We start from the raw sequence: 16,930 nt of genomic DNA on the forward strand, positions 1-16,930 counted from the left end.
CTACCAAGATCTGACGAGATCGGGCAAGCCTGGGCTATCCAGGTCAGGGCCATATGTAACTACTTATATATAAGTAGTTTTGGGGAACTCTGGGTCCACCTGCCCCCCATCCCAGTTGGTTCAGACCTCCCTCAGCAAGTACACACTTCTTAAAAAATGTGCCATGCTTTCACTTGATATGCAGTAGTCTGTATACAAGATGTATACTACTGGTTCCTAACGAATGCCATTGGTGAATCTTGACAGATACTAGCAGAGTTCAAAAAGATGGTTTTTGGTTTGTTTGATATGTACACTAGCCTTTTAAAAAATCTGTCTTTCCCCTTCTCCTTCTTTTCAATCAAGGAGTTATTCAACTAAGCAATTAATGTCCCTGTATAACCATGGAAATAGCGTGAATACACAAAGCAATTTATGTTTTCTGCACTATGCAGCTGCATAAAATGGGACCCAGAAGTACTATTGTCAATAGGCACAATGCACCTGGAAGAGCTCCCTCACAAGCCCCATGGAAATGAATGGGAACTGCACGAGAATGTCCATTCATTGAAAAGGGGCTTGTGTCTAATATGAAGTTGATCCCTGAATAAACATCTTGGAAGAATAAAAACAAGGAAAATGCTTTTTTTGTTTTGTGCTACAAACATAAACTAAAAACTGCACTATCTAGAAATTCGTAAGACCACTTTAGGTTGATAGATCAGCATAGATCTCACTCAGCAAGAATACAGGGACTATGACCCAAAGTTCCACAGCACACATGGGGATTCCCTTTTTCTCAATATTAAGAAACACTCCAAAACACATGTCATCATCCTGATAAATGCAGAGCACTTCTCAGTAATAGAGACAACATGCAGCCTCTCATAGAATTCTGCATAAACAATGGAGTCCAAATATGCACAGTTGGAACAGACAAGTATAATAAAAAAAATCAGATTGTGCCCCAAGTTCAGCAATCAAAAAGGTCATTTAACATGATCTAATGGCAACCTTTTATTCTATTCCAGTAAATGTTGACCGGTTCTCTAGCACGACTTGCTTCTATATACAAAGGAAGAAAAAGCACAAAAATCTCCCTCCCCCTCTCATACAAACTTGGTGCCATTTAGCTCTCAAAACTTCAGACAGCTTTTGTAATTAGTTTGTCATCCCAAGCAAGTCTAAGTGACAGAGAGTTCTTGAGGCAAGCCCTACTGATCAAACATTCCTAATGCTGTTTTTTTTTTTGGGGGGGGGGACTTATTAGGATTAGGTTTATTGCTAGGTATGGAATGCTAGTAGAATTATCTCATTGTCATTTATCAGACCTATATTAAGCCTTAAACTTATTGAATTTGCTGAGGTGGGAGGAGAAAACTCTTATTCCATTTTATTATAAGCAGGTAATTCTATCATAGTCAACATTTCACAAGCAGGAATCAGCTCTTTGACTAGGCAAGCCTTGCCAACTGCCTACAGCATCACTTGGCAAGAGGCAGCAGGCAGCAGAGAGATCTAACAAGGGATTTCCTACTGTTTCTAGCATTTGTTCAAAGAGCCAAACAGGATGACAGACAAATTATGGGAGAGAAAAAAAATCTTGAACCGTCGGTGTGATGCTATGTATATACCATCTGTAGACAATGTCATAAAATGTAGCAATTATGTACATATGGGGATTTAACTGAATGTGGATCCAGTTTGATCCTGGTGGCATCATACTTTATAGGAATTAAAAGAGGCAGGGAAACTGACAATACTGAGCGAAGGAAGTGTCACGGTTGGAATCACCACTGCCTCTAACAACCACTTCAGAATGAAGTTAATAAACTTTGTGAATATATTTGTATTTTAATTAGGTAAGACAGACCTCCTATTGGAAAGAGGATCAATACAAACTACAAATTTGGAAAAAAGTGGCTGTAATTACTTACTTTATAGCTTAGATAGCTCAGAAGTATAGTTTCCAATAGACTTATCACAGCCACCGACACCTAAATAAGTGACACACAAAATCATGTTCAATATTCAGAGGACCAAGCAAACATGGAATTCAGTTATGAACAGTAATCAAAACTAGCTAACATACAAGTACAAAGGTTATTTTTCAATCTAGTAATAAAACTGAATTCCAGCCTTGTATCTCTTCTTCAGAGTTTTTCTCCTAAGAAAAGGCCTACTGGATCAAAACAAACATCCACCCAGTGTAGCATTTGGGTTACCAAAGAAGTGAACATCCAACTGAAACACAAGTAAATCTCCCTCTGCATGGTAACTACTCCAACATGTTCCTTTTCTGAATACTGGTTGACCCACAATGCACTATTTATTTTCATGCCACCAAATAGTCACTGCCAGGAAAATCTGCCAGAAGTGTTAAGTATAAAGTCACTGAAACAGCTAATCCATGCAGCATAAGAACATAGGAATTGTCTTGATGCTGGGGCTGTAGATTCGGTTCATCCTGAACCGAAAAACCGCTGAATTTCCCCTGATTCGGCGGTTTCCAGTTTGGATGGAACCAAACTCAAAAAAAGTCGGGAAAAGGACGCGCCGAATTTGGCGAGTTCGGGCGAATGCTGAATAAATTCAGCAGGTCCGCCGTTCCCTGAACCTGCCTTTTCCCGCCTTTAAAGACCACCCTTCCCGGTTTCCTGGGAGTCCCAGGAAACTGGGCGGGGCAGTCTTTAAACTGCTCCCCGCTGCCTAGGAAGGCAGCGCGGAGCAGTTTAAACACCCACCGCCCCCCTTCCAGGGACTCCTGGGTGGGTCTTTAAAGTGCTCTGCACTGCCTACCCAGCTGAGCATCGGGACGGGAAGAGGGGGAAAGCAGGCAGCGCAGAGCACTTCCCTCCCAGCTCAGCTGTTGGGCGGGTTCCCGCCCAAAAGCTGAGCATCAGACTGGGAGGGGGGAAATGCTCTGAGCTGCCTGCCCAGGCAGCGCGGAGCACTTCCCCCCCGGCTCAGCTGTTGGGTGGGTCCCCTGGGTCCCCGCCCAACAGCTGAGCATCAGACCGGGAAGGGGGGCAAGTGCTCTGCGCTGCCTGCCTAGGCAGCGCGGAGCACTTCCCCCCCGGCTCAGCTGTTGGGTGGGTCCCCGCCCAACAGCTGAGCATCAGACCGGGAGGGGGGGAAAGTGCTCTGAGCTGCCTGCCCAGGCAGCGCAGAGCACTTTCCCCCCCAGCTCAGCTGTTGGGCCGGTTTCCGCCCAACAGCTGAGCATCGGACCAGAAGGGGGGAAGTGCTCCACGCTGCCTGGGCAGGCAGCGCGGAGCAGTTTAAACCCCCACCACCCCCCTTCCCGGGACTCCCGCTCGCCTTTATTCGGCTGAATTGATTCGGGAATTTGGCTGAATTCCCCGGATCCGAATTGGGGGAGTTCAGACTTCGCCATTTCCCGAATCGAAACAGGCCGAAATTTGCCGAATCCGAATTCTCCCGAATTTTTTTTTCAACAGCCCTACTTGATGCACTAAACCATGATCAATTTTCTCCAGCATTCCAATTTCACCAGTAGTGAGAAGCTCACACACAGGGCACGATGTAAGGGCTTCCCCGTGCCACATGTCCCAGCATCTGCTAATTAGAAGCTAAACACCACTGACAGACCTGTCTTCAATGTTACATATGTTAACTCAACACATGAAGAAAAATAAGGAGAGATTTTCCAGCAACGAACTACAGATGGATCCTGTGATCTGCCATCAAAAAGCACTGACAGCTGCTGATCTTCCCAGACTTCCCTTCCCAAAGCAGCCATTTCTAACCCCAGGAAAGTTTATTCTCAGGTACGGTTGCCAGATCTGGGTTTGGAAATTCCTGGAGATTTGGGGGGTGGAGTCTTGGAAGGATGGGGTTTGGGGAGGGGAGGGACTTCAGTGGAGTATACTGTCATAGACTCCACTTTCCAAAGCCGTCATTTTGTCCAGGGGAACTGATCTCTGTCGTCTGGACATACGTTGTAATCCCAGGAAATCACTAGCCACCACCAAGGGTTGCGGGATGTACATGCAGTAACAGTTGTGAGTTTCAAAATGTTGCAATAGGGAAAATGAAGGTAGCAAAATCACTTCCTCCTGAATGAAAACTGTTTGAGAAAATGAAGAAAATTGTAGTTTTGCTCACTTTCCACACTGTATTGCAGCCTCCTGACCAGGGGAGTGAGGGAGCAGGTAAGATCTGGGATCCTTGCATAGGTCTTTCACAGTCCTTGTGATGGACTCAGCCCTAATACTTTTTAAGAGGTCATCCCTGAACAGTCAGAAAAAGCTCCTGCTACACCCTCCACTTTCACATCTGATTAAATGAACTCACACCCACACAACTCGTATAAGGGATATGGAATGAACTGTATTTGGGATTGATCGCATTTTTAAAAAATGCAGCTAATGGGGATTTAAGAGCCATATCTAAGGCAAACAAACCAATCCAGAAACTAGTTAAACTAGACAACCAGGGTAGGCATCAGTTTGAATCCCCATACTTACAATTGGTTTATCGATGAGGTTATTTCAAGGTCTCAGATTCAAATTTTTGAGATTAATTTGCCTCGAACACTTTAAACTAGTATAACCCTTGCCAATTTGAAAATAGCTATAAAAAGAACTAAATGGCTTAAAATTACTGCATACATTCAATAACTACAGGTTATTGTAAGAACTGGTATTTGCAGAAGCATTTTACTGAGTCTGGAACTTTGAATAAGATTAGCATGAGAATTTCTAATTTTAAACAAATGTCACTTGCTAATGAAAACCCAACATCCTGAGAAATTACATAATCAAGATTCAGAACAGATATTACGGGTTGAGAGAAAGTATAAAAATAACAGCAGCACCAGGAAATCATTCAAATGTCTCCAATCATGCAGAACTGGTTCTGGTTGAAGAGAATCTTATGATGCAGGCATCCAGTCACTCAGCATGTTCAAATTGTTTCATTCAGATGACAAAAACCTTAGAATTCTAAGGCACTTTCACACAGCCCAAATAATGCACTTTCAATCCACTTTCACTGCACCTTAACAATCATTTACAAGTGGATTTTGCCAGTTCACACAGTAAAATCCACCTTCAAAGTGCATTGAAAGTGGATTGAAAGTGCATTATTTGGGCTGTGTGAAAGTGCCCTTATTAGTCATCTCAACTTTCACAATCTGCTACTTAAATTTCATGGGTAGGTATTGTTATGACTGGGAACCCTGAAACCACGGCCACTGTTCTACAAGAGAGGGAAGGTCAGGAAAAAAACAGGAACCGGGTTTCAGCAGGGTAAAAGTCCATTTGGCCTACCTGCCAAAGCAAGAGATGGATGGGCATCTATGACGCACCCCCCTTTCAACCACTTCAATATCCCACTCTGTCAGCCCAACTATATATGCTGAGGGAAAAGCGTTGGCCTGAGTATATTTGTGAGGAGATTATTTTCCTTCTCCTCCAGTCCCACACCAGTATTTACCTCAGAGAGAAATATGACACGAGGCTTTTTAACTTAAACAGACAAAACAGGGAAGTTTATTGAACAATACTCACAGAGATTGGTTTTCAAGGAAAATTTGGAGGGGAAACTCAGAGTCAGATTTATATATGCAAGATTACTTCAGAGAAATAGCTTAGATGTTTTCGTCACTCAAGGTCATTTCGTTCTTAGTTTCAAGCTTAGTTCTATCCCTCAGAACTGTTATTCGGATTCAGCTTCAAGCTTAGTTCTGTCTCCCCAGAACTGTTATACAGATTCAGACTCTCAGTCTCTGTCCCCAGCCTAGCTCTCTCTGACTACCCTACCTCAGTGGCTATAATCCTCCACACCTCCCTGCTACCGGAATAGCTCTACCTCAGAGACTAATTCCCCTTTGTGATCTGAGAATGGGTCCTCTCTAACCCAATTCTCACTCCTGTCACTACCACAGGTTGTGTGTTTCAATAGCTTTGGCTTTAACAGAACCCCTCAGGTTCACAGAGGACAGTCTGGCTTCCACTCAATCTCGCTACCAAGCTTCCAATCTATCACAGCCCTCTCTGTCTGGTCCCAAGCTTCGACTACTTTCACAGCCTTCTATCCAGGCTGGGTCCCAAGCTTCGAATACTTTCACAGCCTTCTATCCAGGCTGGGTCCCAAGTTTCGAATGCTTTCTGTCTCTCAGAGCTCAGAGTGTCAGCTCTCTGGCTCCGCCCACTCTTGGTCTGTCAGCTCTTGCTGCAGATTAACCCTTTATCCATCACAGCATCATAAAAACCTGAGCCGAGGAGAGAGATGCAGGCTAAATAACAAAGGACCTGATCTGCTGTGAAAAAGGCAAATTCCATGCTGGCTGTAATTAGATGAGGAATTGAGACTAAAACTGCTGCTATCATACTGCCCTTGTACAAATCTATGGAGAAACCACACTTGGAATACTGTATACAGTTCTGGTCACCACACCTAAAAAAAGGATATTGCAGAGCTTGAGAAGGTGCAGAAAAGAGCAACCAAAATGATGAGGGGGCTACAGCAACTGCCCTATGAGGAGCAATTAAAATTCTTAGTTCTGTTTAGCTTGGAAAGAAGGTGGTTAAGGGGAGACATAATTGAGGTCTATAAAATTATGCATGGTATGGAGAGATGGACAGGGAGAAGCTTTTCTCCCTCTGTCATAATGCTAGAATGCAGAGTCATCTGCTGAAGCTGGAGGATGAGAGATTCAAAACTGATTAAAGGAAGTATTGCTTCACACAACACATAGTTAAATTGTGGAACTCCCTGCTCCAGGATGTGGTGATGGCTGCTAACTTGGAAGGCTTTAAAAGGGGAGTGGACATGTTCATGGAAGATAGGGCTATTCATGGCTACTAGTAAAAACAGAAACTAGTCATGTTGCATACCTATTCTCTCCAGGATCAGAGGAGCATGCCTATTATATCAAGAGCTATGGAACACAGGTAGGATAATGCTGCTGCAGTTGTCTTGATTGTTGGCTTCCTGGAGGCATCTGGTTGGCCACTGTGTGAACAGACAGCTGGACTTGATGGACCTTGGTCTGATCCAGGATGGCTTTTCTTATGTTCTTATGTAATTCAGCTTTCTCAATGTTTAACTTTCCACTGGTTTGTCAATTGAGCAGCATTCTACGCTGCTTACTCTACACAATCATCAATTAGTTCTACAATGTTATTATGCAACATCTGCAAGAGTTGTAGAAAATTGAAATCTTTAATTACCTGCAGTCCCCATAATGGTAAGCTTCTGTTCACCCAAATTATAGGCCTCCTGTTAAAATACAGGAACAAAATTAATGAGACTCTCATCAAATAGCATTTCAGAGCCTACTCTGATGGCAAAGTAACTTTTGTCAAATGCATAAACAAGTGTGGCCCTGTGTGGGCATACTTGTGATAAGTTGAGAATAAAATAGCCAACCATTTAAAGGTTTTTAATGCCTTCCCAAATGTTTCATCTTAACACCCTATAAAAATGTCAGCAGCCCAGATCCAGGGAATTAATTGGAATTTAACACACACCCTCAATGTTTCAGTGACAGGAGAAACTAAAACCTGCAGGATCTCCTTTTGTCAGAAAGAGACAGACAGACAGAGAGAGAGAATACTCCCTAACCCATAACAAACAGTAATATGGATAATAAGATTAGCATATGTAATTTATTATGAAGTTAGCAGTAATACCAAATTGAGATCATCATCAAGGCATTATACAGTATACAGAAGATATATTGAATCCACTGTTTGCAAAATAGTGCAAATAGATTTGTCCATTTTTTAATGGATTTTGACTCGCCATCTTTTCCAGTAGCTATTTATTGAGTAGTGAAATTCCTTGTAGAAATGACTCCACATTAATTATGCTTCTAAGACCACAAAGGCAACCCGCTAATCCTGTGTTATTCAATTGAGAGCCGGTGGGTGGGGCAGTAGCCACATCAAGGACTGTGAGAAAGGGATGGGCCCACCTCCAACCTTGCCCTCACAGAGCCTCATGCTCCAAACCTCATGGAGGGAGGGACAAAACTACCCTTGCTCCCATTAGGAAAGAGACTATTCATGAAACCTAACATTGTTAATTTCTGCTCCTTCACTACTCTGCCTAGCAGATTATTGTTTGTTCCACTGTGATACTTCCATGGCATTTACACAAGAGAAACCCCTGATAGACTGTGGTCATGAACATTTTATTTTCTGTACCAATTACATTTTGCAGTAAGTGCAATTATAGTCTAGTTACCCATCTTGCACAAGTGCAGATATCTCAACAGATGCTTTTTTTTTTACCAAACAGTAACTGATGACGTCTAAATGCAAAAACAGATCCCAATTATTGTAGACACAACCTTAGAACTTACCAATCTATTGCTGCAGGAGTGTAGTTTTGATTGGAACAAGCCCGGTTTAATTCCTTGCTACCAGATATCCATGATGCCAAATGTTAAAATCCATTTTCATTTAAAGTAATGTAACAGCACAACAAATGGTATTATGGCAAAAAAAAAAAAAAAAGCCAGACAAGATAATTAGCTTGTTGTAACAACATTCTGTAAATAGTTGCAAAATAACGTGCAGAGCAATCTAATAGCATATTGTCTCAGGAAGATGAGTAGTTCAAATATGAAAGGGCAATAGTTGGTATTAAATACACATGCAAAAAAGATACAATTAAGATTTGTTCATTTCAAAAAATACATTGTCATAGATACAATATTAAACAAAAACAAGATTTTAGCTAATATATGTGGCATATATATGCCAAGATTTCAATCCCCCTTGTCTCCAAACATATTACTAAATATATATTATTTTTAAATTTTAAAATACCAAGTTTCAATCCCCCTTGTCTCCAAATATATTACTGAATATGTGTGAGCAATATCTGCTGAAATTTTGGAAGGAAGAGGGTGAGGAAGTAAGAGTTATGGGGTGGAAGGATTAGAGGTGCTATTAGACCCCATCATATCCCTCCGCATGAGATAGCAAACCAATAATTACTCAAGCTATCAAAAACTACAGAATCACAGTGCAATCCTAAACATTTACTGAAGACAATAGGCTTTGAATGGTCTAACTCTGTTTAGGATTGTACTTACAAAGCAAGGCATTATGTAGTCTTGCTGCATAATCATTTAGGTCTCAAGATTTATACTTTCTTGGACATAATTTGGCTTAGTTGTTATTGTTTTCTTTCAGAACACATGAGGTACCTGTCTCAACCTTGGAAAGGGAGACGATGGACAATCTTTAGGTGTGTAGAATCTCAATATTTACATTGCCATAGGCTCTTTATGGTAGAAGACAATTCCACTGAAGTTCTTGGTTCCAGGCCCAATTCACCATTAAAGTAAGGGTTGCCAGGTCCCTCTTCACTATTGGCGGGAGGTTTTTGGGGCGGAGCCTGAGGAGGGCAGGGTTTGGGGCGGGACATCAGTGAAATAGATCCCAGTTGCCAAAGCGGTCATTTTCTCCAGGTGAACTAATCTGTATCAGAAGGAAATCAGTTGTAATAGGTAGTACCTGGAGGTTGGCAACCCTAGTTAAAGCCCTATATGGTTTGGGCTAGCATACTATAAGAACCTCCTATTCTCAAATGAACCTACCCAACCACTCCAATCACCTTCAGGGGCCCTGCTTCATATGTTCCCACCATCTGAAGCAAGCAGGATGGCAGTGCCAGAAAGGGCCTTCTCAGTCATGGCACGAAAACTATGTAATTCCCTCCCCAGTAAGGTTGCCAGCTCTGGGTTAGGGAATACATGGAGATTTGGGGGCGGAGCCTGAGGAGGGTGAGGTTTGGGGAAGGGAAGGATTTCAATGCCATAGAGTCCAATACCCAAAGCGGCCATTTTCTCCAGGTGAACTGATCTCTATCTGCTGGAGATCAGTTGTAATAGCAGAAGATCTCCACCTAGTACCTGGAGGTTGACTGACAAAAATGAACAGCAAGTGCTCAGTAACATTCAAGGCAATACTATATTAAACAGGGTAATAAAGATACAAACAAGTGGTCAAGTGTGAACACCCTTAAATGTGAACTAAACAATTAATCAACAAACAAAAATCAACAGACAATATATACATATACACAATGTTCTTATTACAAGCAATGTCGCTCAAAAGCTTATCAAAGTTTATAAACTGAATGATACACTGAGGATGGTATCTTCTTATTGTCTGACGACTAAAGGTAAGTAAATGTAGCTTCTCAAAGAAGTCTTCACAGCCAGAGGAAAGAATTGTTCAAGCAAAAAGGAACGTTTTCCGGATACATTTCAAACATTTTCGCCCACCGCTAGATGCACTAGCAGGGTTGTTTTTCTTTAAGACCAAGTACACCATGACTGCGCAGAACTGTTCCAATTCAAGAATCTCTCAAATATGAGACTATTTATTAGCGCCACCCCATACTTCTGTCATTACAATTCCTGACTTGAGAAACGATTTAGCTCAAAGAGGCACTAATGATTTATCAAGCCTGATGAGGCATTGAGAGGCGTTCACACCATATACCGTATTTTTCGCTCCATAAGACGCACCTGACCATAAGATGCACCTAGTTTTTAGAGGAGGAAAACAAGAAAAAAAATATTCTGAAACAAATGGTGTACTAAACTGTTTAATATGCTATTAGAATAATATTTCAACCATATAAAGTGAACAACAGCCAACAGTGGCATTAAGAACCATCATCACTGTCATTAACAAATGAAGAGAGACTTTAAGGTTCGAGTACTCTTCTAGTCTTCTGTGAACCCCAAGAACTCATCATCGCTAGAGTCAGAATTTAGGAAGCTCAGTTGCTCACAATCACTGTCATCACTTTCGTCGCTATCTTCAAATAAGATATCATCTTCGTGACCGTCCAAAGCATTGCTAGTGCCACATTTTTTGAATGAGTGGGCAACGATTTCCTCCTTCACCGAGTGCCATGATGTTTTCACCCATTCACAAACTTGAGTTATAGTGGGCCTCTTCATTCGTCCAGTAGGTGTCAGATCATGATTACCAGCAGCCATCCATTTGTTCCACTCTTCTCGCATGAAGACCTTAAATGGTTTGTTGAGGGAAACATCGAGAGGTTGCAACTGGCTGGTAAGACCTCCTGGAATTACAGCTAGATGAGTCTTCACTTCTCTAAAGCACTTTTTTGTAGTTTCACTAATACGTGCCCTAAACTGGTCTAGTACTAATAAGGCAGGTTTTTTCAGAAGCCCTCCAGGACGTTTGGACCACACTTTTTCAACCCATACTCTCATTCCATTTTCGTCCATCCAGCCTTTCTCATGAACATGTACAACAACTCCTCTTGGAATCACTTCTTTTGGAAATGTTTTCCTTTTGAAAATTAGCATGGGTGGCAATTTGGTGCCATCTGCACAGCAAGACAACACAACTGTGTAATGGGTTTTCTCATGTCCGGAGGTTTTCACTGTGATAATTTTGGCACCTTTCAGATCAACAGTCCTATTAGATGGCACATCAAAGGTTAGCGGGACTTCATCCATATTCCCAATCTGGCCAATTTCAAACCCATATTTCTTCCTAGCATCAATTACAAATTTATGAAAAGACAGAATCTTAGATTCATATTCTTTTGGCATTCTTTACGCAATTCTGGTTTTGGTGCGCATAGCAAGGCCACATCGCTTCATAAATCTGTAGCACCACGATGGTGATCCAGTAAAATCATGAATGCCTTTCTCTAAAGCAATGCGTTTGGCTTCATATATTATCATTTTTGTAGAGACTGAGAGGCCATTATTCCGGTGACGTGTGATCCATTCTTTCATGGCCACGTCTAACTGTGGCCACTTTGCAGCATTTCCACGAAGAGTGTGCTTACTTTTATCTGCTTTTTGCAGCTTATCCTCCTGTTTCCTCCACTCTCTTATCATTTTTTCAGTTGGAGGTGGCCCAAAATGTCTCTCTGCTGCTCTGTTTCCATGCTCCTTAGCATATTTTACTACCTCTAGTTTAAAAGGAATCTTATATGCTAATCTCTTCTGCTTTATCATCCTTGTATGTGGAATGGGGAAGGTTTTCTGCAAGAAAATACAGTAATGAAGGAACTGTCAGTAATGTACCGGTATCTCCAATGTTTACCACTGACCGCTGACCATGGTTTTCAATCAGAAAACACACTCTGGTGGCACGAAGAAAACAAAGAAGCCCCTCTTGCTAAAAGGCAGTGTGTGCTTTCTCCGTGAACAACAGACAGCCCTGCGCATCATGGGAAGAATCCCCACCCCTGAGGAATTAGCAGCATGGAAATTCCAGGTGCTGTTCCAGATTGACAGAGATGAAATGCCAGATTTCAAAATTCAGAATTTCTAACACAGACAAAATCCTAACTGTTGGAAGACCTGATGGGAGGGAGAGAGAGAGAGCGGGTTCAGAGCTCAGAGGTTGTCCTCGTCTACTGCCTGTTTAAAACTAGCAATCGGGCTAATAAATCTCAAAATATTCATAGTGCTTGGCACTTACAGAATGCTCTGAAGAAATGGTCCATGTCTACCATGGAACGGAGTATTGTGAAAGATTCTGGGAAGTATTCTCACATAGTTGTTCCAAGTTAGCTGAGAACTGCGCCCAAAGCCTCCCTGCACAGCAGGTTGTGGGAGCAGATCATATGGGATGAGCCAACTCTCTTTCAGGAGGTCTCTCCCATTGGAACTGACCTTAACGTTGAGGAATGCTAGATAAGTTTGTAAGAATCCCCAGGGATTCCCCAGAGCACCTGACAAACCTGGAGTGTTTCAAGTGCTTCCTGTACATTCGCTGTCATTTGTGCAACACCCCTGCAAGGTGCGGTGAGCATGTGGGGGGGGGGAGAGGTGTCCAGGCTAAGATAACAGCGATTTCATAGAATCACAGAGTTGGACGGGATCACCAGGGTCATCTAGTCCAACCCCTTGCACAATGCAGGAAATTCTCAACTACCTCCCCCATACACCCCCAGTGACCCCCTACTCCATGCCCAGAAGATGGTTTGTTTAAGGCCTTGTAGTAGGCTTACCATTTTCCCACTGGGGACAGAATAACCCCTAGCTCCTATTGCCCGCTGCCACTGAGCTGGGCAGCAAGAGGAAATGCCTGGAGAAATGTGGGCAATAGAAATGGGGGGGGGGACATCCCCAGCCACCATCCTTTGTGTGTATAATACAGGCAAAATACAGAAATAATAATCTGGGGAAAACCTCCCCCCCAATATTTCTCTTCCCCTTTTCTTTTGCATGCGCCCCATGAAATCCTTGCCAGAGTTTCAGTGATGCCTTCAAAGTTTCCTTTCCTTTCCTTTTATCCCTTAGAAGCTCCTTGATCAATTGATCTTGAGCAGCATATATCTAGTGTTGGAGGGATATAACCTTCAAAGTTTCAGGTTGTTGGCGCTGGCGACCTGCTCTACCTGCACGAAGGGGGGGGGTAAGGAGGCGACTTTTCCTTGCACGACCGTCTTCCCCAGCAAAAGCTCTCCTTGTAGGACCGTCTTTCCCCACCACGTGCCCCTCGCCGCGCATTGAGAAACGACCGCCTCCTTCCTGCTCCTCCCAAACCGCCCTTTTTCCACAGCTTGCCTCCCTGAGGCGCCTGCGTGTCATGCCCACCCCCTCCCAGCTGGGTTTTGCCAGCTGGCTGGAGGAATCTTGGCCGGCTCCCGGGGCAACCCAGCCCCGCTGCTCTTGATGGCTAGGAGGGAGGGTCTTGGCAGGCTCCCGGGGCAACCCAGCCCCGTTGCTCTTGGTGGCTGGGAGGGAGGGACGGAGGGTCTTGTCCGGCTCCCAGGGCATCCCAGCCCCGCTGCGCTTGGCAGCGCAGAGGGAGGGTCTTGGCCGGCTCCCGGGGCAACCCAGCCCCGTTGCTCTTGGTGGCTGGGAGGGAGGGTCTTGGCCGGCTCCGGGGCAACCCAGCCCCGCTGCGCTTGGTGGCTGGGAGGGAGGGACGGAGGGAGGGTCTTGGCCGGCTCCCAGGGCAACCCAGCCCCGTTGCTCTTGGTGGCTGGGGCCATTTATTCATGGAAGGTTTTGCATTGGATTTGTCACTCTATAGATGCACATTTTCCCCATCTGAATTCTCAAAACTCTGCATGGCAGCTTATTGTTGAGTTTTGAGAATATGGATGGGGAAAAAGTGCATCTAAAGAGTGGCAAATCCAATGCAAAACCTTCCATGAATAAATGGCTGGGAGGGAGGGTCGGAGGGAGTGTCTTGTCCGGCTCCCAGGGCATCCCAGCCCTGCTGCGCTTGGCAGCGCAGAGGGAGAGTCATGGCCGGCTCCCGGGGCAACCCAGCCCCGTTGCTCTTGGTGGCTGGGAGGGAGGGTCTTGGACGGCTCCGGGGCAACCCAGCCCCACTGCTCTTGAAGGCTGGGAGGGAGGGTCCTGGCCGGCTCCCGGGGCAACCCAGCCCCGCTGCTCTTGGTGGCTGGGAGGGAGGGACGGAGGACTTAGCCGGCTCCCAGGGCCTCCCGGCCCCGCTGCGCTTGGCAGCGCAGAGGGAGGGTCTTGGCCGGTTCCCGGGGCAATCCAGCCCCGTTGCTCTTGGTGGCTGGGAGGGAGGGAGGGTCTTGGCCGGCTTCCAGGGCATCCTGGCCCCGCTGCGCTCGGCAGCGCAGAGGGAGGGTCTTGTCCAGCTCTTGGGGCAACCCAGCCCCGCTGCTCTTGGTGGCTGGGAGGGAGGGACGGAGGGAGGGACAGAGGGTCTTAGCCGGCTCCCAGGGCCTCCCGGCCCTGCTGCGCTCGGCAGCGCAGAGGGAGGGTCTTAGCCAGCTCCCGGGGCGGCCCGGCCCCGCTGCTCTCAGTGGGAGGGAGGGTCTTGGCCATCTCCCGGGGCGGCCCGGCCCCGCTGCGCTCGGCAGCGCAGAGGGAGGGTCTTGGCCGGCTCCTGGGGCGACCCGGCCCCGCTGCTCTCAGTGGGAGGGAGGGACGGAGGGAGAGTCTTGGCCGGCTCCCGGGGCAGCCTGGCCCCGCTGTGCTCGGCGGCTCACAAAGGCCTCCCGCCCCCAGCTGGCTGGCAGAGTATTGGCCGGCTCCCGGGGTGGCCCGGCCCCGTTGCCGCTGCGCTGGGCGGCTGGGGGGGGGCTCCCGCCCCCCAGCTGGCTGGCAGCTTCCTAGCCGGCTCCTGGGCGTGCCAGCTCTGCGTGGGCTGCCACGGCCGGGCCTCTGGGCAGCTTTGCCCTTCTCACTGGGGGCCGGATTCCCCCACATTCGCTCCATAAGACACACAGAGATTTCCCCTCACTTTTGAGGAGGAAAAAAGTGCGTCTTATGGAAGCGAAAAATACGGTAATTTAAGGTATCTTTATTACTCATTTCCATCAATATCCAATTTTGTTGCTGTTATTTCAATTATATAGCATCTTTAAGTAATATTTAGCAATGTTAAATATAGTGATATTTCTTGCCAAGCTGATGAAGCCCCCTAGTGGTGGGTGAAAACGTTTGAAATTTATCCGGAAAATGTTCCTTTTTGCTTGAACAATTCTTTCCTCTGGCTGTGAAGACTTCTTTGAGAAGCTACATTTACTTACTTTTAGCTGTCAGGCAATAATAAGATACCATCCTCAGTGTATCATTCAGTTTACGAACTTTGATAAGCTTTTGAGAGACATTGCTTGTAATAAGAACATTGTGTATATGTATATATTGTCTGCCCGCTCACTCCGCCAGTATGTTCCCCACTTAAAATGGGTTTGTCAATATTACCCGGAAGGTTGCAACAATATTTTAGTACACTTGAGGAACCTCTTCAATGGAGAGCATTTATGCTAGCTCAACTCAATTCCTTTCCATCTAAGGTTTTATACGGGAGATTTACTAAGACTCCCTTTAACAAGAGGGTATATACATGCAGAACAGGCCAGCCAGACACCCTACATCACATTATTTTAGATCATTGTTTACATGAAGAACCCCGTAAAAAATTTATATTACCCTTAATCAGCAAATAGATGGCCCCTTAAAGAACATCCACTTGCCAATTCTTGCTGAACGACATTACAACTGATGTTACGGTGAAGGTGGAGGAGTTTTTGGCAGAAGTTGTTAAGGTTAAGATTCAAACTCAATTTTAATCTAGATATGTATTATCTGTTTATCTCTGACCTTGTGACCATCAATTTTATTATGCCAATAAAGGTTATCTGATTCTATGTATATATTGTCTGTTCATTTTTGTTTGATGATTGTTTAGTTCACATTTAAGGGTGTTCACACTTGACCACTTGTTTGTATCTTTATTACCCTGTTTAATATAGTATTGCCTTGAATATTATTGAGCACTTGCTGTTCATTTTTGTCAGCTATACTATTTACAGCAGGGTTCCTCAAACTTTTTAAACAGGGGGCCAGTTCACTGTCCCTCAAACACTGTTGGGGGCCGGACTATAGTTTGAAAAAAATATGAACAAATTCCTATTCACACTGCACATATTTTATTTGTAGTGCACAAAAAATAAGAGAAACAATGCAATATTTAAAATGAAGAACGATTTTAATCAACATAAACTTATAATATTTCAATGGGAAGTATGGGCCTTCAAGCAGGGGATTATGCCTGCAATACTGACAGAGGCCAGAGAGGGCACCACTCTTTTCTCATAAATGCTCCTGAAGTCGCCTTTACTGAACGAGACCCTTGGTCCATCAAAGTCAGTATTGTCTACTCTGACTGGCAACAGCTTCTCTTTTACATCACCCACTACCTGACCCTTTTAGCTGGAGATGCGGGGAAATGAACCTGGGTCCTTCTGCATGTCAAGCAGGTGCTCTACCATGAAACCACAGCCCGCCCCCAAACAGGCTTGTGGACATTTTCCCGTGCTAGTTTGCTACAGTTTTTTCCTGGGATGAAGCCTGCCCCACTTTAGCCTATCAAGACCCGAAGGCTTCGCTCTGCTGGGGAAACCTCGCCTGGCTGTTGAGCTACTGAGGGCGGGGGGTGGGGAAGGCAACCCCTGGCAGCTTGAAAGTGGG

General features: G+C 44.9%; 1 protein-coding gene across 1 annotated transcript in view; it reads right to left on the reverse strand.

Annotated features, from left to right (window-relative positions):
• KCNT2 (potassium sodium-activated channel subfamily T member 2) overlaps positions 1-16,930 on the reverse strand; it is a 299,141-nt gene that overhangs the window by 148,359 nt on the left and 133,852 nt on the right. Inside the window, exons 4-6 of the mRNA XM_056844277.1 lie at positions 8,315-8,371; positions 7,179-7,227; positions 1,917-1,976 (exon numbers count right to left, since the gene is read on the reverse strand). Coding sequence (XP_056700255.1) covers positions 1,917-1,976; positions 7,179-7,227; positions 8,315-8,371 — 166 coding nt within the window. The remainder of the gene's footprint in view (positions 1-1,916; positions 1,977-7,178; positions 7,228-8,314; positions 8,372-16,930) is intronic.

This window comes from Euleptes europaea, chromosome 2 (genome assembly GCF_029931775.1).
Source record: "Euleptes europaea isolate rEulEur1 chromosome 2, rEulEur1.hap1, whole genome shotgun sequence".
NCBI lineage: Eukaryota > Metazoa > Chordata > Lepidosauria > Squamata > Sphaerodactylidae > Euleptes > Euleptes europaea.